General features: G+C 37.6%; 1 protein-coding gene and 1 long non-coding RNA gene across 2 annotated transcripts in view; one reads left to right on the top strand and one right to left on the bottom strand.

Annotated features, from left to right (window-relative positions):
* Window positions 1-3,164: 3,164 nt before the first annotated feature.
* Window positions 3,165-20,983, bottom strand: LOC103092309 (uncharacterized). The gene is made up of 2 exons (XR_008914887.1): window positions 17,977-20,983; window positions 3,165-4,752 (listed from the first exon to the last, which is right to left on the bottom strand). It is a non-coding gene; the product is annotated as an uncharacterized LOC103092309 (long non-coding RNA).
* A 169-nt stretch (window positions 20,984-21,152) lies between these two features.
* ARHGAP11A (Rho GTPase activating protein 11A) overlaps window positions 21,153-27,919 on the top strand; it is a 31,114-nt gene continuing 24,347 nt past the window's right edge. The window contains exons 1-4 of the mRNA XM_001380792.4: window positions 21,153-22,105; window positions 24,112-24,182; window positions 26,332-26,428; window positions 26,953-27,203. Of these exons, the coding sequence (XP_001380829.1) occupies window positions 21,980-22,105; window positions 24,112-24,182; window positions 26,332-26,428; window positions 26,953-27,203 (545 nt within the window). The 5' untranslated portion in view covers window positions 21,153-21,979. The remainder of the gene's footprint in view (window positions 22,106-24,111; window positions 24,183-26,331; window positions 26,429-26,952; window positions 27,204-27,919) is intronic.

Below are 27,919 nucleotides of genomic sequence, written 5' to 3'. Positions count from 1 at the left end.
GGAAGTATCAACAAAGCAAATCAATACATTGAAAGGGTCTGCCTGTGTGTGTGTGTTTGTGAGTGAGTCACTAATGCAATAAATAAACCCTCATAGTTCTGTATCGCCTCCAGGTTAAAATATAAACCTCTCTATTTAGCTGTTAAAGCCTTTTACAATCTAACCCAACCTATCTTTTCAGTTTCATTGTATATTACTTCCTTTTTCACAATCTGAATTGTGCTAAAAACCAGCCAGACTTCCTTTTTTCCTCACACAACCTTTGCACAGATTGCCCCACATGCTCTGAATACTCTCCTTGTCATCCTTTGGCTCACAGAATTCCTTTTTTCCTTTGAGATGCCACTCAACAACCATTTACTACATGCAGTCTTTTTTCATTACCACCTAGCAGCTAATATTTCTCTTTCTACTTCCCTTGCATTTAACTACCTTGTACACATTTATAGAGAAGCAGCATCCCATAAGGATAGAAAGAGGACTCCTCTCAGAATCAAGAAAACTTGGCGCTCAGTTCCTTTCTCTGAGACATACAGGTTGTGTGACCCTGGGAAAGTCATTTAATTGCGTTAGATAACTTTATGGCTTTAAGATGCAAAGAAGGTGCCATTGGATTTGCTAAGGGGCATTTCCTTACATGGGAGTTCCTTATACCAGTGAAAACACAGACCTGATCCCTATATTTATTCAATTTATATATTTATATACATGCTTATCTCAACAAGCATAAGATCCTTAAGAACAGATATGATTTTTTTTTCTTTTTGTAGTTGTATCCTCAGAAACTAACCCAAAGCCTGGCAGGTTGCTGGTGCTGAATAAATGCTTGTAGATTGATTGTTGGAACATGCCCAAAATTTAATTCAGTATCTTCCCCACAAAAGTCTGCTCCCTTCTATTGCCTTTTCTATTCAATAGTCATTTAAGCTCATAATCAGTATGTTTCACCTTTTTTTAAGACTCTTACCTTCTGTCTTAGAATCAATACTAAGTATCAGTTCCAAGGAAGAAGAGTGGTAAAGGCTAGGCAAATGGGATTAAGTGACTTGCCCAGGGTCACACAGCTAAGGAAGTATCCAAGACCATATTCGAACCCAGGACTGCCCATTTCTTGGCCTGGCCCTATGTCCACAGAGCCACCTAGCGGTCTCTCACCTAACTTAGGAGTTGTTAAGATTAACATTCCCTGCAGACTGTATATTAATTTATATTTATTAAAAAGTGAAAGCAGGTTGGAGAGAGAAAAGACACATAACCACAGGGCCAGTCACCTCGATACCCTGAGCTCTCCATTTACCGCTTGTCCCCATTTCCTAGGAAAAAGAGCCCATTCTACCTCCCAAGGAAAGCAAAGTGTGAGCTGGTTCCTAGGATAGAGACAGCACACTTATTAAATATGTAATTTATATCCCCAATGATATGTTTTCTGGGTCTCCCTGGTTGGACACTTGACCTCAGTCCACATCAGAGGCCAGGCTTCCATTCATGTGGGAGAAGAAGCAAGCATCTTCCAGAATGTCAGGGAGCCACAAGGCATACTCCCTATACAGATGAGCCTCAAATCTTGTTCTTAACCCACAATGTGGGGGATAAGCCTGAAATGGATTTTCAAAATTTTCCTCTTTAAGGAAAGAGGGGAGCAGATTTATGTTAAATTCACACAGAGTACTATCCTAGGTCTTAGAGATCCTAACCTTCCTAACCTTAGAAATGACAAAAACGAGGCCCATATTGTGTCTTTCCCTGAGTTACTTAGATTATAAATATCTGAGCTGGGATTTAAACTCAGGTTCTCTGACTCCAAATTGTGTTTAGTTTCTACTATGCAATCTCACAAGCTGGATTGTAAATGAATGGCATGATTAGTTTTAGTTCCTGCTCTAAAAGTCAAAGAGAATCCAGAACACAAGGAGAAATGGAAGGGAAAAAGGATTCATCTGCAGAAAAATTTGTTTTGTCACTTTTTAAGGCCTTATTCTGAAAAGGGCAGCTAAGATTATAGGGATGCTTTTCTAAAGAAATTGCAGTGTGCCATCTAGTGGTGTTAACTAAAAAAACAAAATCATGAAAATTCCGGTGCTTTTTTATTTTTTTACCCTTCCACTATCACCAGTACCCCAGAGGTTTTCAGGATACTATCTGTGGCCTTTTTGTACTTTTAGAGTTGTGGTGTGTAAGGCCTCGTGGAGAGGAGAAGAAAGTGGAGGCATCAAGCTGAGGAAGAAAGATATGGCTTATACAGGATCATAGCTTTAGAGCTAGAAGGGACCTTAAAGGCCATTTAGTCCAACACCCTCATTTTACAAATAAGGAAACTAAGCCCATAAAGGTCTAATGACTTCCCTAGACACTAAAGTAATTAATGAAAGAGGAAGGATTTGAACCCAAGTCTTTGGACTCCAGAGACTTGGACCTTTCCACTAATCATATTGCTTCTTTGACTTATATAGTTTTGAGTGAGGTTTGGAATTCCAGAGTACAAGACAAAGAAGAGACTGAGGAACACAAGACAGAACACAGCACAAGAAGGGCTGTCAGCAGAGAGAAAGTAAAGCCAGTCAGTTTTGTAGAGGGGGAATACTCATACAAGCTATAGCTAGGAAGGGTGGAAACCAGTCAGATCCCTTTATAATGCCCAGTGGAAGGGGTACCAAAATTGGTTTTTTGTAGGGTTCTTATCTAAGTCAAGCAGGACCAAACACTGAGAGAAGGGAGCAAGAACCCTGGACTTATTATAAAAGACAAATGTTCAGGGATTGATTCTGGTTCATGCTAGGGGAATACCTGGAAAATTGCTGGTCTAGTCAATATCTTCTTCAGGAAGGAAAACAGCCTTTTGTCCACAAACATCACTACAAACCTTACTTTGGTTGGGGATTCAATTCAGGGAATTTGGGCTTCCTTGAAGCTTGTCCATCTGGCTGGGAATTTATTTCCTTACTCTCTTCATAGCTAATGAGGTGATTTGGGGAAGAGAGCTAGTGAAGAAGTGAATGAACCTCCTCAACAGTAGATGAGAACCTATTTCAGAATCAAATTTGTACTTCCAAACTCCAAGTCCAATCCTGAAGAATATTCTGCTTTTAGGCTATAATATTCAAAATCATAAATTAGTCAAATTGCCAGTCACCTTGTTTTAGACGCAGAAATTCAGAGGCTAAAAAGACTTGGCCAAATCTTCTTTAATTCCTGCATTTTGTTTAGATTTGGGGTTTTCCAAATTAGCCCGTTCTCTTACAATGTATGGCATGTTTGCCTTTTCTCCCTTAATCCATTTACCCTATTGTTTTGGTGATGACAGATGTGTTGAGAACCTGAATCTCTTCTATCTTCAAAGGAAGTGTGGCAACACAGTATTACTCAGCAATGTCAATTATAGGGATGTTGGTGCTCTATTCTCTTTTTTTAGGAGTAAACTAAGAGGCAGTGTAGAGTAGAAGGTTCCCTGGGTTTGAAGCAGAATCATATAAACTAGCAATATTAAAGTTTGTGTGTTTAATTATGTAGGAGAGGCAGTAGGGGATGGAAGAACACCCCAAGAAGTCCAAGGTTTCTGTGCTGCTGAAGGACTGGACACTTCCACCAAGGAGTAGGCTTCAAGTATTCCTTAGGTTAGAGGAGGAGATATATGTGGGCAGGAACAGGAGGAAGCTTGGGACAATGCTATATGCTTATTTTTAGTTGCACCAGAGGAACTTCCTTCCTTCTTGGGGAAAGTAACAGAGCCAATACAGTATATATCCTCAGCCAAGTTCACTAGATACTTAGAAGCTTTCTTGCCTTTTCATATGCAAATGACTATTCTAAGTCTTTTATCCTTTATAAGGTCCAAGGAACCTATCTAATGTTTTATATCTTTTAATAGGTCCAAAGTGATGATAATAATAATAGTTAACATTTACATAGCGTTCCCTATGTGCTAGACACTGTGCTAAATGTTTTGCAATTATTATTTCATTTGATCATTAATAGGAACTCATCTTCTATAAAGCACAAACACAGACTGAATGGGAGACATGCTTACTGAAAGATCTGGGAATTTTGAGCTTGAAAGAAAAAAAGATTTATGAGGTTTGATAGTATTCTTGAGTATTTAGAGGGATGCTATGTAGGAGAGATTAAGGGGGATTAGATTTATTCTGTTTGTCCTCAAAGCTCAGAACTATAAAACAATGGGGGTAAGTTTCAGAGAGGCAGATTTAAGCTTAATGTAAAGGAAAGCTGTTTTTGTTTTTTTTTTTTAAAGAGCTATCCAGATGTAAGATGAATTACCTCAGGAGGTAGTGGTGTTCCCTACAGTGGAGGTTCTTAAGTTTTGTGATCACCTATTCATAATACTTTATAAGGGACTCATGGCCAGGACCCTTGCAGCTCTGATAGTCTATAAATTGTCAGCATAGATTCAAATTCAGACCTCCTGACCTCAAGCCAGAGCCTTAATTCAATGAGATCACCTGGGATTTGCCCTAGGATAAAAAAATAAATAGGATGCCAACCCTTTCAAAAAGAAGCATGCTTTTTTGCTCATCCTCCTTCCTTTCGTCCAACTCTACCTCTAACCTTAGCTTCCAGTGGAATTTTTCTCCCAGAAAAACTAAGAATAAGCATATAGCACTGTCCCAAGTTCAAAGTCATGAAGGCAGCTGAAGCAGGTTCTGTGCAGCATCTAGAGCTTGGTCAGACATTCAGGATACCACAATCATCCACTGCATCTGGGGCCATCGCCAATCTTGCCACTGGGTTTAGATGACTCTGGAAGAGAATGAAGATGATGACTTTTTACAATTCTGCCTCATTTAAATCCATTTCACAATCTAGTCAGGCCGTCACTATGTGATGTCATTGGGTCCTCTTTAAAATAAAGGATGAACAACCTTTCTCCCACCTTCTCATCTTCATTGTCCAACAAAAAAGCCATAGAGTTTAAAAACAAACTGGGGGATCCTGAATCCCAGAGTTATTTATTTGATGATTACCTTATAAATGGACATTGTCTGGTTGTATTCTAACCTACAGGGATAAAGATTTGGGAAATGTACCAGATAGTTACCATGATTTTTTAAATTATTCTTTCCTTGAGAGGAGGGAGGTGAGATAGGGAACCTAGATATAAAAGAGGAAAATTTGTGGCAAGGAGAACCTAAATCCTGAAGGGTATTAGCTAAGTAGGATGACCCTTCCTACCTCCCACCTTCAAGGAATAGAACTGGAGAAGCTGCTACCAGGATAAAAGCTCCTGCTTTTTCTAAAAGAGCATGGTAGCAATCCAGCAGAGGACTTGCAATTGAGCAAGAAGCTGGAGGTGATAGAGACCTGAGTTGCTCAAGGAAGTTGATCTGAGTGGGGTCTCAACAAGAGTCCAAACTGAAGATAAATCCATTTTCTAACAAGATATTCAATAGACTAGATCAAGACAAGGCTATATTGCTGAAATTCCTCAGACTAGACTCCAAGAGAGTAATTCTATAACTCCTTTCTCCTATCATATAGTTCCTTTTTTCTACTTGGGCTCAGTCCTGGAAACCTATATAGCCTTTTCCCGTAGGCAAAGGGAAAGTTTTGCTTATTACTTTTTTTTTTTCCAAATTTTACTTTGTTTTATGTAGGGAGTATGCTCTTGGCTCACTCTCACAGTAAGTATAGCTATGTATTTCTTTAGTTTCTAGTGTACCCTGATGAGTTTCATGGGTTGCCTCTTCCCTAATGCCATCTACTGGATCCCCAACTGGTAGTATTACACCTCCAATTGTTGGACATCAGTTTCTAGTACCTCAGTTCCATTTAACCTTTTGACATCAATTCGTTTTTGCAAAGGTGTGTTTGTTGTTTGGAATTATAGAAAGAACAAATATGTAAACATCTCCCCTTCCTTTCTTCAGGGAATACACCCCCTGATATAACATGGGTCTCTGTGGTGGAATTGGAACAGCCTTGAGTTAGCTCAGTTCTTGCATTGTGTTAGTCCCACCAACTTCACATCCAGACATGGCTTTACTGGGTCAAGAAGTAACTCAAAGTTGCTTTGGTCCTAGAGGTATGAATGCTGAACTAGATGCAAAACCCAACACTCCAACACCTGGATTTGTGGTTTGCTTTCATAATAGGTAAGCTAGGCAACCAAATGGATAAAGTACTGGCCCTGGAAATGGGGAGACCTGAGTTCACATCTGGCCTCAGACACTTACTAGCTGTATGACTGAACAAGTTACTTAACCTCTGTTTGCCTCAGTTTCCTCATCTTTAAAATGAGGATAATAATGTAGTCTACCTTCTCCTATACTAAATTGCCTTTCTTCATAGCTATCACCCTTTACTCTCTCATGCCTTTTCCCCATCCCTATGCTGGACCTAGAAAGCCTACCCAGGTCTCCCCTCTCACCTCCACCTTAGCAAATGTTTATGATGTGAACTGGCTGCCCTAATCACATTAGGAACCCTTAAATGAACTATATAACATTGTCAGAAATTTAAAATAAATACTTTATTTCCTTGGTGTAGTTTTAGAGAAAGAAGAAAAATATATCAAATTAACTTGGGAAGTGGTTTCTCATCTTGTATTCAGGGTCATTTCATTGAAAAATGGAAATAATTTCACTTGTTATTTGACCTCATATCTCTGTTCCTCATCTTGCTGCTCTTTTTTGCCCTTTTGCTACAGCCATTCCTCCAATTTTCTTCCCTCCCTGTTCAGAATATACTCTTGAATGGGTGGTTCATGCCTTCTAGCAAGAATGTTAATGAGGGTCAAGTCAGCCACTTACAGGATAGATTAGTCCCAGGAATTGACCTAGCCCACAGAGACCAAGGGGGTCTCTGAAATCTGGTTAATAGGTAAAAGTCTAGATACTAATCATTCAGAGATTGAGGGGTCTCTGGAATCTGGCTAATAAGTAAAGGTCTAGTGACAAATCATTTTAGGTTTCCTAACAAAATACGCAGCTTCTATCCTGCAGAGCTTGAGACTGATTATGGGCAGAGAGGGATTTGCTGCCAAACAAGTATTGTTTGAATTATCTTTGCTCTCCAATACTTTAAACTAAGAACAGTTTGTGTACCTGGAATTCTATTCTGGTATAGTGAGCCCTTTCATAGGTGGAGAATTCAATGATAAAGTGGGAAGTTAATTCTAAGAATGACAAAATCTCTTCTCTTCCACAAATAGAAAAGCTCATGCCTCTAGCCAGAAGTTACAAACCTAGACTCCATTTATTTTTTTTTTTATTCTGTTAACTTTATTTCAATATTATTTGTATCTTTTGTAATCATCTGTATTTCATTTTATGTGTTTAAAAATATTATTCTGAGAAGAGGACCAGAAATACATCAGATCATTATCAAGGCCCATAAAAAAGAAAGGTTAAGACCTCCTGAGCTAGTAAAATTTGAACCTGGCTATTTGCCTAAATAATCCACAATTAACCAACATAAGAACTATTATGTATTGGATTTGGAAAAATTTTACCAATTTAAATTTTATTTTTACCAATTTTACTTTATTTATTTTAACAGTCAGATTTTTTTTATTCATACCTGAAGTTATACTCTAATTCAGGAATACATTTTTTTTTAATTTCTTAAAAACAACAACAACTCATCAACCCTTCTAAGACAAGAGCAGCACAGGCTAGGCAATCAGGGTTAAGTGACTTGCTCAGATTCATACAACTCAGAAATGTTTGAGACCATATTTGAACCCAAGCATTCTATCCACTGTGCTACTCAGTTGACCCATAGACATATATTTTTCATCTGGGACAAAATACATTCAGTTAGGTTTCAGTGAATAGAGAGGACACATTGTATGTAATTCTTAAAGTCTTTTGTCTTAAAAAAACTAGAAAGGCACACACTGCTATAGTTTCTTTTCATCACAGACATATAAGCAACATACTCACATATGCACAAGAACTCTACTGGCAATTTTATGCCCAAAATATTTTTCTGGATTGGCAATTTGATCAGGGAGCTTCCTTAGTCTGACTTCACTGGTTTCCTCAGCTTTACCAGACTTCTGGCTCAGTGCTCTAGTCTAGACAGAAGGTAATGTTTCACAAGACAACAGTAGGATTAGGGCTTTGGATGGCTAGGACAATAAACTCCTTACTGAGCCATCCCCAAATTTCTTTCTCCCTTGAATTATCCTTTTTTCTTCCCTCCTCTCTGTTGTTTCCTAACCCAGAAGAAAATATACAGAAACATATCTTCACAGAGATTCTCCAGGAGGTATTCTCCAGAAAAAATGCTAATGGCATAGCTAGACCTCATTGCAATACTTTCTCTGCTCTTTAACCACATACAAGATAGACCTTCCATGAACTATGATCATTATATGATTTGGGAATCACAACCAACTACTCAGGAATTTAAAAAAAAAACTATTGGTCTTACTAAATAGTGAGATCTAGGAAGGCAGAGAATAACTTTTATTTAATCTTTATATCATCCCAATCTTCCATTTAAGTCCTAATCTGAGAGTGTTTCATGGTATAGAGGTAATATGTCAGGGTAGCATAAGTACTAGCAGGTTCAGAAAAACCAGGAAAGGCTTTGAGTAAGATCTTGATGACAGAACGTAGCTTCCAGGAGGATCAACTAAGAATTAGGAGACTCAAGAAGTTCGGTCACAAGGCAATACATTTTTTGGCCATTGTGACCCAGGCACAATACAAAACAGTCTTCAGTAATATATGGTCTCCCTTCATTTCTGTGGTGAAGGTAATGGAATCCTGAGAAAAGAGTCACAGTGGGTTAAGCATTGCATGGTTTTCAGATCTACAAGTCTGTGCTCCAAATACTGATGCTAAAGAGAAAAAAGTTGGTCAGTTCTATGATTATAATATCTTCTAGAAATAACTCCAAAAACAGATGTTACATTCATCATAGGGGATCTAAATGTTAAAACAGGAAATCAAAAGAAAATTGACATAATAGGCAAGTTTGGCATTGGAGTAAAAAATGAATCAAGGTGGAGAATAATAGAGTTTTATAAAAATTACTTACTAGTCAAAGCTAATGCTTTTTCAACAAACTAAAGGTGACTTTCCACATGGATATCACCAGATGGTCAATACTGAAATCAGATTGATTAAATATTTTGTAGCTAATGGTTGAGAAACTCTATATAGTCAGTTAAAACAAAACCGATTGTGGCTTGTATCAGTCTTATTGTAAAGTTTAGATTATATTGAAGAACGTAGAGAAAACCATCAGACTATATATAGGTGTGACCTAAATAACATCCTTTATGAGTGTGAAATGGAGGTGCTGAATAGATTTAAAAGCATTTAAACTGGTGGGTAGAGTGCTTGAAGAACAGAGGATCAAAATATCATGTAAGAAGCAGCAAAGAAAAAACATCCCAAAGAAAAAGAGCAAGACTGCAAAATGACTCTGATAAAGCTTTAGAAATAGTAGAGGAAAGAAGGAAGGAGAAAGGAAAATTCTGAATGCAGAATTTCAGAGAATAGTAAGGAGAGATAAGGTTTTCTTAAGTGAGCAATGCAAAAGAAAATAGAAGAAAAAATAGAATGGGAAAGACAAGAGATATCAAGGGAACACTTCACACAAAAATTGGCATGATAAAAGGCAAAATGGTAGAAACTTAATAGAAAGAGACTACGAAAGGGTGACAAGAATATACAGAACTCTACAAGAAAGATCTTAACATCAATGATAACCACAAAGTTCTGGAGAATGAAGTCAAATGTTCCTTAGGAAGCATTGCTAACAACAAGGCTAGTGGAGATGATGGAATTCCAACTGAGCTATTTAAAATCTTAAAAGATGCTGCTATTAAAGTGTTACACTTTATGTCAGCAAATTTAAAAGCTCAACAGTGGTCACTCAATTGGAAAAGATCAATTTATTTCTCAATCCTATAGAAGGGCACTGTCAAAGAATGCTCAAATTACCAAACAATTGTCTTCATTTCACATGCCAGCAAGATTCTGCTTAAGATTCTTCAAACTACCCAGCTACCCAACTGCTTTAGAAATATGTAAACTGAGAATTATCAGAAGAGCAAGCTAGTTTTTGAAGAGATAGATTGCCAACATTCTTTGGCTTATTGAGAAAAAAACATCTACTTATGCTTCATTGGCTATGCAAAGCCTTTGTGTGGGTCACTGCAAAATGTGGCAAGTCCTCAAAGAGATGGCAGTATCAGATCATCTTACATGTCTCCTGAGGAACCTGAATGTGGGTCAAGAAGTAACAATAAGAACCAAACAAGGAACAACTGATTGGTTTAAGATTCGGAAAAAAGTATGACAAGACTCCTTCCGGGAGGGCCACTTCTTTCATTGGTGGTCAGTGAGAGGAGCACTGTATATGGTGGTGCTGCAAAGTGCAGCGTCCAGCGTAGCTCACATACAGTACTACTTCCGGATCTGAGAGTAACTGAATGAGAACAAGGTGCCACACAAAGGATTATGTGGCTGCACAATGGAAGATGTCAGCATGGTGAGTGGCGATCTGGGGGAGGGGATTCTGCACTGTGCATACTGCTGCCTGGCAAGTGGTGGTAGTGATGGGCCTGTGCAAGGTGTGACAGGCCCAACACAGTCAGCACCGCAGCCTCCGCTATCCCAGACAGTGGTACACAGATTTGTTCATAGTTTTTTTTTTATAGTCCAGCCCTCCAATGGTCTGAGGGACAGTGAATTGGCCCCCTGTGTAAAAAGTTTGGGGACCCCTGCTCTATACTGTCACTTTATCTATTTAACTTATTTGCAGACTATATCATTTGAAAATACAAGGCTGAATAAATCAAAAGCCAGGATTAAGGTTGCTGGGAGAAACATCAATAATCTCAGATATGCAGATAATACAACTGATGGCAAAAAGTGAAGAAGAATTAAGAAACCTCTTGATAGTGAAAGAGGAGAGTAGAAAAGCTGGTTTGAAGCTTAATATATTAAAAACAAAACAACTAAGTTCATGGCAACTGTTCTGATCGCTTCCTGGCAATTATAGAGAGAGCAAATGGAAGCAGTGCCAGATTTTATATTCTTGGGCTCAAAGATCACTGCAAATGAAGGCTGCTTCCATGAAATTAAAAGATACTTTCTTCTTAGAAGGATGGCTTTGGCAAGTCTGGACAACATACTAACATGCAGAGACATCATCTTGCCAACAAAGATCTGATCAGTCAAAGTCATGGTTTTTCTATGAGTAATTATAGCTGTGAGAGAGTTAACTATAAGGAAAATGAAATACTGCAGAAATGACATTTTTGAATGGTACTACTAGAGAAGACTTTTGAGAATCCCTTGAAAAGCAAAGAGATTGAATCAGTCTATATTTAAATTATTTCATACTGTTCATTGGAAGTACAACTACTAAAACTGAAACTAAAACTAGTTCCCTTTGAGCAAAGCCTCCACTTTTCCTAGCTGGCTTCATCAGTTTTTTTACTTTTTACTTAATTAAAAAAAAAAAAAAACTAGAGACACTGTGGGGGCTTGGGGGAAAAAAAGGAATGTAGACCTCCAGGAGCAGGATTTTCTCCAGGTCTTTCTCACTGCTAGTTAAGAGTAATCTAGCCAGCTAGTATTGTCAGTGAGGGTTGGCTAATTGGGTTGTTTGATCCCTAAGGGAAGGGAGATTCGTAAAGAGCTTCCCCCGCTAAGACAGCTTAAGGTCCTGCCACTTTAGGTTAAAAAACAACTGTGTTCAATTCAAATTAAGGGGAAAAGAGAAAAAAAATATTTTATACTCACCTGATCTTGCAGCTGTGTTTTGAACTGCTGAGTTAGATGCTTAAAAGACTGACTTAAGGATGTAATAAAGAGAGACAGAGGAAAGAAGGGTTTCACAGAGATTTGAGGGTGCTGGTCACAACCTTTGTGGATTAGCCAGACTGTAAAGGGTAAAATTAGGGGTTATTAACTGAATATATTATAGTAGTGGTCACCAGGGATCAATTCAATCCCAATAAAATACTCAAGTCAGTCGGAGATTTTTATGGTGGTTTTAATTACAATAGAAGGAAGAAAGTAAGAAGAAGAGAGAGAGAGAGGAAAGGGGATTTGGACTGTTCTGGCAAGCCAGATAGGAGTTCAGAGGCCTAGGCCAAGGGGCCTTCTCAATCTAGCTTGGCTTCTAGCCATGAGGCCTCCTCTGAGATGAGGGGTCTCCTCAAAGGATAGTTTCCTTTAGGAGGTAAAGGAAAAAGGAATCAGCCTAACCACTCACCAAGCACACTAAGAGCTTCTCCCAGTCACCTCACTGGCAAACTGCCAAGATGCCAAGCATGCCACCATGAACTCCCAACTTGGAAAAAGCCTCACGTCTCTGAGAGCCAGCGAGAGCCAGCACAAGAGCCCGAAGATAGGAAGTGATGTGAAATATATAAACAGTTCTTTGCATCACTTTCTGCATCTCACATGTACCAATGGTAGCTTAATCTAGACTTAGGACAACCCAGGGCGTCTGTCTGTCAGTTGTTTCTTATTTGTCACTTGCTAGCACATGTCGGTCATAGGCCATCCTGCTCACAGTTAATCCTTAAGTGGGGGTGTATAAATTTCTTGGTTGCTAAATTTCTAAAGACTAAGCAGAATGGAGAAAATATAAAATTCACAGTTTAAACATTTTGGTCACATAATGAGAAGATAATACTCACTGGAAAAGATTGTGATGTTGGAAAAGTCTGAAGGCTAAAGGAAAAAGGGACAGCAGAGAATGAGATAGAATCATGGAAGTAATTGCATGAGTTTGGACTGACTTCAGGAGATAGTGGAAGATAGAAGGACCTGGTGTGCTATGGTTCATGGGATCATGAAGAGTTGTATACTACTGAACAACTGAATGACAACGATAACAAAAACAAAATTTTCAGATCAGCATTACAAGTGTTAATGTGTTGGACCTCTAAATGTGTGTGTGCTCTTTGTCTAGTGACTAATGATATATTGAGACAACTGAATCACATTTATGCTATAAAAGATGCCAGAAAGCATAAAGAGGTTGCTAAATGAAGGATGTTTCACAGATTCTTTTCAGAGAAGTGATTAGAGGAGTTAGCCAAGTTTGTGCTAAGGCAAGAAACATAAGACAACTTGGTTATCTTGCCTTGAACTACTTATGATGAACAGTGCCAACCAAGACCCCATTTAGATGTATTGGGATCCCTTGCTACATAAATAATTATAGTTTTTAGTCTATTATCTGTTGAAGAAGAAGGAATAAGGTATTGTATGTGATAAGATCCACTAAGTCAACATATACCTCGATAGTTGGTAACTTGAAATGAATGTAGGACCAGGATAGAATGATGAAGATTACCTTAGATAATATGGTTTAGGAATAAGAAATATAAGAAGCCAAAGTTTAGTATATTCCTCAGAAGCTTTGTGATGATATATCATGAATATTTTCTTAAGAGATTCATAGGCCATCACATGGAAGCAAGCAGCAAAATGTATCACCAAACAATGAAAGTGACCTGTTTTTTAAGGAAAAAAAAGACTAGTTAGTAACATGGGAATCATTTAAAAATTGGCTCCTGTGAAATCAGATTATTATATTTTTTATATATTTTTTAAAATATATTTTATTTGATCATTTCCAAGCATTATTCGTTAAAGACATAGATCATTTTCTTTTCCTCCCCCCCACCCCCCATAGCCGACGCGTAAGTCCACTGGGCATTATGAAATCAGATTATTAACTGTTTAGAGCAAAAGTAAAAATCAACACCATATCAGAAGAAAAAAAGACATTGTACAAAATTACAATAGCTCCAAAATCTTTTTAGAATTATTAACTTTGAAAAATGAAGAATAGAGAACAGCATTATAGAATAACAGAGCCTAAGAGCTGGTAATGAGTATAGTTAGTATGCATCATGACCGAACAATAATCCCCTTCAGGGTATCCTTGAGAAGTGGTCATTTAAACTCTGCTTGAATGAATTTCTCCAGTGAGAGAAAACCATTCCACTTTCACAGAGATCTAGTAGGAAGGTTTTCTTTATATCAAGCCTAAATCTTATAGTTCTAACCTCTGGGACCAAGCAGGATAAAACTAATACCATTTCAACATGGCAACCCTTTATACTTGAAGGCAGCTATCATATTACTGCCAAGTCTTTTCAGTCTACATATCTCCAGTTTCTTCTACCAGTTTTCACATGGTATCTTGAAGCCTTTCTCCATCTTAGTCATGCTCTTCTGGATACTTATCATACTTATCAATGTCCTATTTGAAACACTTTAACCAAAACCGAACACAATATTCTATGTCATTTAACAAAGAAATACTATCACTTTTTACATTCTAGTGTTTCTCCTAATCTGGCAACACATAGCAATCTTTTGGTTGTTTTGTCATAAAGATAATTTAGTTTAAACTTGGGAGTCCACTAATTTCCCTTTCACACAAATCTTAAAACATTTGAACTTGATTTTTTGAACTGAAGTATAAGATTTTATATTTATTCCCAATAAATTTCCTACTTGTACATGTAGCCAATGTTCTAGACTATTCTGAAACTTGCTATCCAATGTGTTTGCTATCCTTCCTAACTTTGTGTCACCTGAAAATTTAATAAACATACTATTACTTTGTTAGTCATTAATAATAAAAAAGTTAAATGACACAAGTATTAAAATTAGAGTGGGAAATCAAATTTGGCCTAGGGTACTGAAATTTACAAAACACTGACATTACACATTCTTTGAGCAATATGGAAACAACTGGATAGCACCTGGATAAACAATAAGAATTATTTAAAACAGTAAGTAAGCTTCCAGATGGTATAATTGCTCTCCTAAGGGTTGTAATATAGACAAATTCTTCTCAGATCTGGTCCAATCCTACTTCCTGAGTAATTGGGTGAATAATACTTTTGGCAGCAAAAGTAAAGTTAGGAAGTGGAGAGAGTTTAGGTGTAAAGCTGAGTTCAGTTTTGGACATGTTGAATTTAAGGTACATATGGGATGTCTAGTTTGAGATGTCCAACAGATATTTGGAGATAAGAGACTGGAAGTCAGAAGAAAGATTAGGGCAGGATAAATATATATATTTTTAATCATCTGCATAGAAATGATCATTGAATCCATGGGAATTGATAAAATCACCAAGTAAATTTATATAGAGGGAGAAAAAAAGAAGGCCCAGAAGAGATCCTTTGGTACATCCATATTAGTGTGTACATTCTGGATAAAGTTCAGCAAAGGAGACTGAAAAGGAGTAGTCAAATAGGTAAGAGGTGTAGCAATTAAAATAGTTGTCTGCCATAAACTGTGGCAGTTAAAAGAGTGGATGCCATAAACTGTTATAATTAAAAATGGTTGATGTTGTAAACTGTAGTGAGTTAAAATGGTGGAAGATATAAATTGTGATAGATATAAGAGAGGGTGAGTAAATTTGACCGCTGAAAATATGTTTCACTACAGTGTCTTGGTTTTAAATCAAATATACGGTGGTCACCAGGGAATATATTCCCAAATTATGAATATGCCCAAGTCAACTGGGTTTTATAGAGAATTTAATTAATAATACAATGAGTAATCAAAGAAAGAAAGAGAGAAAAGGTATAAGTATGAAGGGCCTTAAGCCAACATGGCCTAGACCTGAGTCTTAAGAGAGAAAGAATCAGTCAGTTTTTTATCACTCACCACAAGATTTGTCTTAAGCAAGGATGTCTGGGGAACAGAGTCTCCCCAGAGGGAGTCCCAGCCAGAGTCAGCCTCCCAAGGGACTTCTTCTCAAGAGATCTTCAAAGGGCCTCCTACAAAAGGATCTATCTCCAAGCATCCAAGGATCTAAGGATTTCCAAGCCTCTAAGGATCCCTTGCTCAAGAGATTCCTTTTCTTATATAGGGGTTTTTTTCCTATGTCACCTCCCCTAAGTTCTTCCATCTACCAATCACCGTAGATGTTTTCTAAAAGACAGCCCATCTGAATTCCTGCTAAGTCAACTAATCCCCTCAGTAAATCTGAATCAGAGAAAAAACAGCTGAGTCGACTAATCTCATTAAGAGAAAACTTGCCCGACCCTTTTAGGTACCTAGCATCCCATTGTATCAATTCTAAAAAACAGGCATGGCTCAAAGAACTCCTTGAATTATCATAAGCATGAGTCCAAGTACTTTCATTGTTTAGCAAGGAGTTTTCTCCCCTAAAGCAGTCTTAAGTACTGGAGTAGAGGTCCTCCCACAGCAAGGAGTTTTTTCCCCTAAAGCAGTCTTAAGTACCAGTGGAGTAGAGGTCCTCCCATTTCTGATCCTGGCGAGTTCTCACATCAAAATGGGGAATGTTTCCAGTAGGGAATTTGTTCCAATGGAGGATTCTTCAATGTGGAAATTTTTAACATTCACAAGTCTGAGAAATTTCAAGATTTACAGAGGAGAACCAGAAGAGAATGATGTCCCAAAGACCAAGAAGAGAGAAGACGGTAATCACAGAATGAAAGCTTACATAAAGGTCAAAATGACCATATTGTTTCTCTTCAACAGACTGTAAATTCCCTAAGGGAAGGGACTCACCTACTGTAGTACCTGGCAATTCATAGATATTTAATAAATTCTTGATGAATGAATGAACCAAGTTGCTCTATAGGTTCTTAGAAGATTGTTTCTAGCAGTCCATACAGAAATGAAGCATGCATATTGTCCAAATTGTGATACAAAATTAGAGAAATGGTACATAATTAGTTCTTTTTTTTTTTTTGCCTTATGCAGGAACTAAAGATCAATAATTACCTGAACCCAGAATTAGATAGGAGGAAACCAAACTGGATTCCATCTGGAAAACTGCATATTACCTTTTTTTTGTGAGCAAATTGAGTTTATTTTTTTACTCATAAAAACAATTATTGACAATTTTCTTTTTTTCTTTTTTATTGAATTTTCTTTTTTTCAATGACATGAAGAAACAATTTTTGACAACTGATTTGTCAGTTTTCTATTCAGATTCTCTCCCTCCCTTCCCACCCCCTTTCCCAGAGGTGGCAAATATTCTGATATAGGTTCTACCAGTGTTTTTATCCAATATTTTCATCCACATTCCCCATGTTGTGTCCAAAGATACATATCACATAAACATAAAAATGTCATGAAGGAAAATAAAGTGAAGCTTTGATCTGCAATCAGATTCCAACAGCTCCTTCTTTAGCTGTGGATAGCATTTTATTTTTTTATCTTGGAGTCATATTGGAACCTTGTTTTGCTGATAAAAGTTTAGCCTTTCACAGATGATTATTGAAAAATATTTCTGTTACTGTACAGACTGCTTTTCTGGTTCTGCTCACTTCACTTGCAAGTGTAAAGGTTAAATTTAAGGGTTGGATGCAGTTTATTTACCAAAATAGAGGGTAAACAATACAGTAAGAAATGTGAAAGTGGTTAGAGAAAATATCTATACTAGCCCTCAGACAGGAGGGCTGGTAGTAACTAATTACATGGCCTCCTCCAAGATGGAAGGTAGTCTCTTAGGCAGGGGTCCCCAAACTTTTTACACAGGGGGCCAGTTCACTGTCCCTCAGACAGTTGGAGGGCCGGACTATTAAAAAAACAACTATGAACAAATTTGTATACCACTGTCTGGGATAGCAGAGGCTGCAGTGTTGGCTTTGATAGGCCTGTCACACCTTGCACAGGCCCATTGGCACTGCTACCACTATACACAGCAGGATACACAGTGCAGAATCCCCTCCCCCAGATCGCCACTCACCATGCTGACGGTCTTCCATTGTGCAGTCACATAATCCTTTGCTGGTGCCTCATTCTTATTCAGTTACTCTCAGAACAAGGTGCTATGCAAAGGATTATGTCACTGAAAGTACTATATATAAGTGACACAGCACCACCACATACAGTGCTCCTCTCACTGACTACCAATGAAAGAGGTGCCCCTTCCAGAAGTGTGGTGGGGGTGGATAAATGGCCTCAGGGGCTGCATATGGCCCGCAGGCAGTTTGGGGACCCCTGCTCTTAGGAAACTAGGAAGGGAGTCAGCCTTTTCACTCACCCAACCAAATAGTCCAGGAGTCAGAGTTCAGGTTGAAGTCAAGATCCACACTGTAGTCTGCAATGAGGTTTCCTCAAAGATTATCTCCAGGAGACACTCTCCACAAGATTCAACCTTCACAGACTCACAGCTGAAGGATTTTTGTAGCTTTTATGGTGGTTTCCTATCCCCACTCCTCTTCACAGGGGCCAATCACAGTTTCCAAAACTGTTACAACTCTGAGTTCTCACCTTTGGATTCACATGTTTCAGAGTATGTAAACTCTTATAAGAATTCAAAAGTTTCTGGCTGTTTGAGTTAGAAAAAGGGTGGAGTTCTTCCAAGTATCTTGCTGTCTTCTTTCTGCTAAAGGTGTTAACTCTCCTCCTAGGAGTAAGAGTTTGTGGACTTCCCTTAATTTAGGGTTAAATATGGTTGTATTTTTTGTTGGTTAATTCAAAAGTAGACAAAAGAGTTAATCCTGTCTTAAGTCTAATGGTACTAAGTAAGAGTACTTAAGTTATTGTTAAAGTATTAACTCCAACTAGGCAAAGAGAACAAAGGATTCCCTTTTTACAAGTGCAAAAGTAGAATACACAAAGAGAACCAAGAATTTCCTTTCACACAAAGCACAAATGCTGTTCCATGTTCTCTTCCATTGTATTTTGAAACCCAGCCTCTCCCCAAGATGCCAAGAACAGGGATTTCAAAACAGAAAATCAGCAAACTGGTACAGGATACCTTCTCACAAGAAATATTTTCTATTTATAGAGCAGTGGTTCTTAACTTTTTTGGGTGTCATGGACTCTTCTGGCAATCTGGCAAAGTCTACAGACCCCTTCTAAATGATGTTTTTAAATGAATAAAATAAGATATAAAAGATTACAAATGAAATCTGTTATTCTGAAATACAATTTTCAAAAAATAAAGACAAAATTTCATAGATTCTAAGAATGCTTACTTTAGAGAAATCTTTTTTCTCATTGTTTCCAATTTACAATCAATCGATAAATATTTATAAAGCACCTATCATATGCTAGGCACTGAGCAGAGCACTGGGCTACTACAAAAGACAAAGGCAGTCCCTTTCCTCAAGAATCTTAAAATCGATTTAGGGAGACAACATGTAAACAATTATATCCAAAATAAGCCATATACAGGACAAATAGGAAATAATTAACAGAGAGAAGGTATTAGAATTAAGAGGGGTTGTGAAAGGCTCCCTATAAAAGACGGAATTTTAGTTGGCATTTAAAGGAAGCTGGGAAAGTCAAAAGGTGAATTTGAGGAGGGATAGCATTTCAAGCATGGGAGACAGCCAGAGAATAACAACAAGAACAACAACAATAATAATAATTAATAAAGCATTTTTTCTCATCCTCTGTTCTGTTAAGAAATGCGGATTCTCTCCCCCGGGGTCACCCAACCTCATTCAGTTTCCATCCCACTTCCTCTTATGAAACTGATGATGTTCCCTTAACAAAACATGGGTGGGTCAAACTGAATTAGAACTTAGAGCTTTTGTTGATGTTCTTCAGTTATGTCCTCTTTTTTTTTAATATCCATTTCACCACCTAGTTGTGCTCTATTTATAGCTAGACCTTAGAAGGCACATAGAATCATCTGGTTCCATTGTTTCACTTTCAGATAGGTATATGAGGCCTAGAGAGGTAATTGTCTATGGTCATACAAGTAGAAAATAGAGCTGCGGTTTGGACTCAGATATTTATTTCAAATTAGGTAGACTTCCAATAATATTAGACCAGATATTAATGAATACCACCAGCTCTGAGGCAGATAGAGTGAGATTTTGGCTACTTACATATAATAGAAATATAGGTAAATTTTACCTAGTGGTGCTTAGAGAAATTGTGTTCTTAGTGGAGACCTCCCACAATCAGTGTACCTTTTTGTAGGGTTGCAAAAGATAAGTAGTCCATTAGCTGATTTAGGATGCTGCAGTTCACAATCCCCCAATGTTTCCGGCACATATCATTTGTCCTCAACTCCTGCAGTACCTCCCAGTGATAAGATAAATTTTATCTCAATCACGAGTTCTTAAATCCCAAGCAGCTTCTGGTTCCTTTCTTTTCTCCAAGGTGCTTTGACCAGGAAGAAGTCAAAAGGGCACAACCATTGCCTCCTTTCTAATATTAAAATTCTCCTTTAAGGGATATATTGTCCATAACATTGTCCATCTTGAAGATGGGACATACTAAATGGGACTGCTACTTCAGGGCTTCTGGGAATCCTGGGCTGCCAGAATCCCTCTGGATTATGTCTGTGTATTGTGATAAGGGTATTTCTACCTTTTGGTCTTTCCAACAAATCTCTCCCAACACTTGGCAATTCAAACCTAAACTCAAACTGGTGGACTGGGTCAGGCAATTCTCTTTTCTTGGCGGACTACATTAAATCCCATTTTACAAATGAGAAAGACTTCAAATTCAGGTACCAACTCTGGATTCTTGGCAATGAAGGGGCCTTAACGGAGTTCAGCTCAAGTCTTCTTTTTACAAAGACTGCAGAAGCGTGGTCTGCTCCAGATGGGTAAATATAAAAAAGTCACAGCTTCGTGATTAGGGCGGAAGAGAAGAGTCTCTGGTGGTCCCGGTCATCGATCTTCCTCCCTGAGAGCTGGCCTTGAGCTTTGCCCTTAATAAATACCCATTGGTTTGAGATGAATTGCCATTACAGGAAGGAGCGAAATTGGAAGCCCTCATGCCTCGCCCACCCCAAAACGTCTTTATCAAGGCTTGCAGTCCTCCAAGGTTTAGCATAACAAGCCCCTCCTCCGACTCGCCATAGAACCTAGCCTCCTTTCTTCACTTCCCCCCCAGAGTCCTTATCCTCCTCCAAGTTGAAGGCCGTTGTGGTGTCTTTTCCAATTGCCAGAGTATTTTCAGTGAGATGTAGGTTTGTATGATTTCTGATTTACTTCCTGCACACGTCTCACGACCCAGAAAATACTGAACGAGCTACTCCACATATAAGATTCTTGTTTGTTATTGGGCTGCTGTTGTTGCTGTTGTTTTTGGTTCCCCTGACTTGATGCAGTGTCCGTCTTTTATTACCGCCGCGTCAGGCCATTATTAGGCGTCCTTTAGGGTCCTGATTTTGAATGAGGAGCGGACCAATCAGAGAGTGCTTCAGGCTTTGGCGCTGCCGTTTGAGCAATCGAGTTTGTGCCGGAGGGCTACCTCTTGTCTAGGTTGCGGAGGTGGGGTGATTGGAATAGGCAGCAGCTTCGGAATCTCGATTGTGGGGGTGGCCGCTCACCCGGAGTCAGCTGCCCGGGATGCTCTGCCTTGGGGAACAGCCAGGCTGACGGAGGGAGGAAAGGAAGGAGGTAGAGTTAGTGAGCGTGACGAGGTGACAGCGGAGACCAGCCCGGGCGGGGACCGGGACTGGAAGAGCTCGAGGACTCGGCGGCTGGACCGCGGGGAGGGGGTTGGGAGAGGGTGGGGGAGCGCAGAGACCAAGGCGTCCGGGATCTGGGGAGTCTTAAAGGCTCAGGCCGTAACTGACTAGGAACAGGAGGGTCTGGTTTAGCGTGAGGGAGGCCACTAGAGCCTGCAGACCGGAAACGGAGAGGAACTGGGAATTTAGGGAAAGATTTTCTGGTGTAAAGTGTCTGAGGGAGTGTGGGCAGGTTGGTGTGAAGTCTTTAAAAAGTGTGGATCGGTTGTTGTGAGGTGTCTTAAAGGAGAGTGGACAGGTTGGTGTGAAGTGTCAGGGAAGCTAGGACAGCCCAGTGGGGAGAGACTTCGAGGACGATCAGTGGGGAGGGGAAAGGGTCTGTGTAAGGTAAGGAGCGTGGTGTGGAAAAGTCGATCTAAGGGGCTTGGAATTGGGGGAGGGAGACACGGAAGTGAACAGTGAAGGGAAGAACCCCAGCGGGGTTGGTGGAAGTGGTGGAAGGAAGGAAATTGGGCGGAAGACTTTGAAGGCTTTTAGCAAGTGTAAAAACTGGTGGCAAAGGAAATTTTGGGGGCTGTATAAAGTGTTTGGGTTTCGGGCCGGAATGCGGACCCAGAAGCTGGTGAGGTTGGCGGTGCTGCAACATCTCCGAACCACTTATGGTATAAGGATCAAGAACTCTCGAGGGGAGGTAGAATTCGACCGGCGGGAGTCAGCAAATGAAGCAAAGGTAAATTCTGTAGAAAAGGACGAAGGAAAGAAACCTGAGAGCTAGGAAGAGTAACTATCATTAAACTAGACAGGTGAATATGGAGTTTTGTACAGAAAAGAAGACAGAATAATATGCTTACCGCTAACTGTGCCAAGTACTTTGTAATTATATCATTTGATCTTCACAACTACCCTGCAGGGTAAGAAGGTACTATTATCCCATTTTATTGAAGGCGAAATTAGGTAAAGTGGTTAAACAGTTACTCGAACTGATTGGCATCACACCACTAGTAAGTGTTTTGAAGCTGAAATCGAACTCGGGGTCCGACTCCAGATGTAGCTTTCTGCCCACTAACCCACCTAGTTGCCTGTTTTAAGAGCCGGAAAGGATTTTAGAAACCATCTAGCCCAATTCACTGTTTTACAAATGAGGAAACTGAGAGAGGTTAAGTGACTTGCCCAGTCACACAGAAGAATCGAAAATTTAGGTCTTCCTGACTATTTACTAGTCAATGCTGCTTCTCAGCCTTCCGTTTGAATCTAATACTAGCCACATGGTGAAGATCTCAAGATTATAACTAACATGTTGCCTTATACCCGGTTATATGTACCATACAACAACCCTTTGAGCTGGATACTAAAGAGTACTATACTTGTTTTTCAGGTCATAGATTTCATAGAAATAGAGTGTATTATATTTCTTAGAGATTAAGTGCATATTATTTGTGATTCTAGTCAGGCTTATGGGCTTTCAGGAACAGTTGTTCATTTAAAGAGAATGGTGTTTTCTGAATAGTTTGATGGAAATTGTTAAATGTGTAGAAGATAATTTGGCTAAGTACCAGAAACAATTGTGATATCAATACAACTTCTTTTATGTGGTCCTTTTGTGGATATTTGACAGCTACTTTTTCATTGTATAATGGTTAATTGAAATTTTTGCTATTGTTAGCTTTATGTCAAAAACATTTTAAATTAGGTAGTTAAATCAACATTTTTTTACTGATGACTATTTACCAGTATGATCATCTCTTCATTTGTTTCACTCTCCACCTAATATTTTATGCTTATAGGTATAAAAGATAGTATTTTCAGGAGTTTCAGAAAATTGAGGGAGAAGATTTAGGTATCTGGTGTAAGTAAGCTATGTGATATTTTTTGAGACATTACATTTTTAAAATGAATAAAGAAGACCAAAATGATTGAAAGATAGAGGTCTTTGCATAACAAAGTCCTTGATCTTTTTCACTCACAAAATCAAGAAAATTTCATAATCATGTATCAAGTATCTATGTTTTAGGTGTTGAACTTAAGATTCTGTCACTAGTGTTGAAACTGATTAGTGGGCACATTGTATGGGACAAACAAGCATAAAAAAATTGCTCATGATAATGGATGTTTATCTAAGATACTTTGAAGATGGATGTCTTTAAGGGATAATATAAATCAGACTGAGGTGAAACAGTTTATAACAATACTAAAATTTAATGTAGGTTTACAATAACATTTTATACTGGTTCACATTCATAGTTTCTAATTTAAAATGCAAGAGATAAAGTTTATACAAATACTTAGATTAATAAATTTAACAAAGTTACTCAATATCATTACTCAAGCTTAGTATTTACAAAGCTAATTGTAAAAGATGATTTAAGAAAAAATATTCTAACATACATGAGATGGGAAACCTTAAACTTAAAGTCCTTTTTAAAAAATAGCATAATGATACCTAAAATATTAATATTTGATCCAAATACTCTAACTTCTTCATTAGTATAATTGTTAGGTATTTATTATGTATATAAAATCTACAGTTTAGGATTTAACTAGTCCTGCCCTTGACTCCTTGTCACTTCTTTGAATTAATCAGACTTCTTATATCTTAGGTTATTAGTAACTAGTTTAATTCTGCTTTTTCTTTTTCTCTAAAATCATGATTTGTCTTTCTAAATAATGCGTATTCTGTGTTTTTATCTGTAAATTTTCATCTTGTACTTTATAACAAATAATTTGTTTACATTTTAGGGAAAACTATTTGGAGTACCGATTTCTGAACTACCCCAATCATTTGTTCCAGGATTTGGAAATATTCCAAGGTAGGCAAAGTATGAAATTAACCATAGAATGTAAGTAGTTTAAATGAATATAGGGGCTTGGGAAAAGTTTGAAACAGCCAACTTGTTTACTTTAGGCAAACAACTGATCTCATACCTTATTAAACAATTTAACAATATTTAATGTTTCTACACTGCAAGTGAAAACAAAGATAACTGTTAGTAAATTTATTGCTACAACTTTTCATTTATGCTTGTGTGAATTTTGAGGTTCAAATTAATAGATATTTCAAATTGGGGTTGTAGTAGCCATTCATGGACATAATTCCACTCTGAAACTTATACTTTAATGAAAATTCTTATAATATTGTGATACCCTTTGTGCACTGTCCCTGAAAAAGAGTATGCATTCAATAAATGCTTATTGGAGGAATGCGTGAGTATATTTTGTTTCCCTTCTAATCTTGGTTGCATTGATTTTATTTGTACAAAGAGAAAATATATTTTGGAAGAATTAAGGGGTAAGATGAATTATATTGATGTTGAGGTGCCCAAGTATTTATAATTAATGATATTAAAATTTATCATAGGAATATTTAGCATTCTATTAAAAGCATTACTAAATGTCATGTTGAGAAAATATTGACAACTCATGTTAAAAATGTTAGATTTTTTGATTCTTGCCTAAGAGAACTGTTTATTATGTAGAAATAGCATTGATTTGTTTAATTATTTTCAGTTGATTCCAACTCTTTGGGATACCTTTTAGTGTTTTCTTGGCAAAGATACTGGAGTGGTTTGTCATTTTCTTCTCCTGCTTATTTTACAGATGAGGAAACCAGAGTAAACAGGGACTTGGCCAGGGTCACACAGCTAGTGTCTGAGATCAGATTTGAAATCAGGTCCTCTTGCCACTATCCATTGTGCTACCTACCTGACCCCAAAACAAATTTTTAAAAAATATATGTTTTTAAAAATTTAGGCGTTTCCTCAAACCTATCCCATGTCCAAATTTTCTATCTTGATTGAATGCAGAGTCATGACCAAGTTCAGAATCCATTCATCCATCTCTTTTCTTTGAAGTTCCATCCTTTCAAATTCTTTCAATCCAATTAGTTGCCAGGTCTTGATTTAAATCTCCCTGTTTTAAATCCATCCTCTAAGCTGCTGGCAGTTTGATATTCTTAAAACATGGGTCTGATTGTTCCATCCTCCTGCTTAAGAAGCTTATGGGGCTTCTATAACATCTGAGATAAAATACAAAATCCTCAGTCTTACATTTAAACACTCTATAGTCTGGCTCCTACCTACCTTTCCAGCCTATTTTCTAATACTCCCTTTGATGCTCTCTCTGTTCTAGTCAGACTGGCCTGCTATCTATATGCTTAGTCTCTATTCCTTTGCATAAACTGTCTCCTAGGCATAGAATTCCTTCTCTATCTCTTAGAATCTCTAGGTTCTTGATTACTAAACCTTTTCTGATCTCTATTCTTCCTCTTGCCCTAATTAATTAGTATTATCTTTCTCTTAACACTACATATATGTACTTATCTGTGTATATGTTATATGGATCTTGGGTAAGGAATTTTTGGTCTTTGTATTCGTGATATCCAGGGATGCTTTGCAGCTAGGAGCTTAAATGATGAATTGAGTTAAATTGAATTACACCAGGTTGTTGCATTTTTATGGGTTGGTAATTGTAGAAAGACATTTTAGATTGTATATATAATTATATAGCAGCATTGGCAAAGGTTTTTGAGTTCTGGAGCAGAGAGCAACTTCAAGCTGTCTGTGACTTTCTCCCACCTACATAAGTAGAGATCCCATTACCTGAGAATGTGAAGAGAGGAAATGCTTGCTTTAGGCAGTTAGACAGAGGGACAGGACAGGCAAAAAATATCGTCTGGCATTGGGAAGAGGGTGAACAGAGCAGCAAAGTGCTAATACTTTGTCAATGCTGTTATATAGGATGGTTCTTAGAGACATAGTAGACACTGGAGGTACTGGAATGGGAACAAAGACCATACTAAAAGTAATAACTTTTTCATCCATAAAGAATAGGGAATAGATTGTAGAAAGAGGAGGTGATTTATAATTAAAAAGCAATTGTCAGATCAGGATCCTCACAGCTTATTGATGTATCTTGACAAAAGTTACTTGCAATGATAAAACTTGTTGTTTTTTTTTTCAGCTTTCTTGTTGATGCTTGCACATGTTTGGAAAAGTTTGCTTATGTTGAGGGGCTTTTTAGGAAATCTGGATCATGTGTCCGTCTGAAAGCATTGAAGGTAAGCATATTTCTTGTCTAATTTTTTTTCTTTTCACAGTTGTCTGTTTTTGTCATTAAAGTTCTCAGATATGACATGAATGAATGTACAAAGGGTCTGTGATTTTCCAGCATGAGAATTCCCTCTAACAGTTCACAGCCTCTATGACTTATTAAATAATTGCTATGGAGTTGTCTGTGAAGCACCTTGCACACAGATAGTTATGTTAAGAGAGGTGTGCAGGTCTTCATGATTCCCAAGCTCAACTCTATCTACTCTGCCATTTTCCCTCTTTTTGGTGTGAATAATTGTCAGAAATACAGTTAACAAGCTATCCCCTCTGAGGAAAGAGTTTATATAGCTTATGTAAATCTAGTAAATAACAGAAATATTTTCACTTATTTGCTAAGCCTCCTGATGTGTTTTGAAATGTTACCAGAAGCAAATACAAAAAAAAAAAGTTTACTAAGATAAACTCCTTTTTTTTGAGATGTAAGCAATGATTTTAAATCCAAAGAATACTAAAGTCTTGAAATTTATTTCAGAGCAAATTGGATTGTGGTGAAACGTGTCTAGATGATGCACTTTCGTGTGATATCTCAGGACTTCTTAAGCAATTTTTTAGGGAGTTGCCACAACCCATCCTTCCAGTTGATTTGCAAGAAGCTCTTATCAAAGCCCAACAATTGGAAACAGAGAAGAATACTGCTACAATATTGATCTCTTGTCTTATGCCTAACAATATAATTTCCATATTACGATACTTCTTTAACTTTCTCATGAATATTTCTCTTAGGTAAGTAAAGATCAAATGCACAAAAATTTCAATGGTGGGGAATCTTTAGGAAATGAATCACTAAATAGCTAGCCATTTATAATTTTAAGCAACAAAACCTTTTTATTTCAACTCTTTGGGATGGAAATGTTTCTTAAAATTTATTTATATACTTTTCTTTAAATGGAATATATTGAGTATAATTTCATTTTTTTTTTCATTTTGAATATCAATATTGCTGTCCTTCAATACACTGATGTCTGGTGGGAATGGCTATTAATGCAAGTTAGTATATCCTAGAAGACCTAAACTTTGGACCTATTTGAATTCTTGTTTTTTTTTTTTGGTCATTTTCCTGTTTCTTGTTATCATCTGTCACTTCTCACTGCCTACGTGTAGGGTCTTCTGTCACACCTTCTGTTTGACTGTTTCTAATCTATCTTGAACCTTAGAATCAAACACATTAACCATGTTATTATTTTGTGTTAAATAAGATTAATTACTGAATGAGGACTTTTGAGGAGCTTGTCTGTGAATAAAATGTTAGTTTTTGATGCTTGAACTTAACTTTATAAATTTTGGCTGTTTAGAAGACTTTTTTCCTCTTGGTAAAATTTTTATTAAGTTTTAGTATTTGCCATATACATAGCCAATAAAGTATGAGTTCTACAAATATACCCATTATGTTACTGAAATTGGTTCTTGGTTTAATTGTTAGTTCCACTTAATAGTCCCTA

This window comes from Monodelphis domestica, chromosome 1 (genome assembly GCF_027887165.1).
Source record: "Monodelphis domestica isolate mMonDom1 chromosome 1, mMonDom1.pri, whole genome shotgun sequence".
Lineage (NCBI taxonomy): Eukaryota > Metazoa > Chordata > Mammalia > Didelphimorphia > Didelphidae > Monodelphis > Monodelphis domestica.
This window is presented reverse-complemented; position numbering and strand designations above follow the sequence as displayed.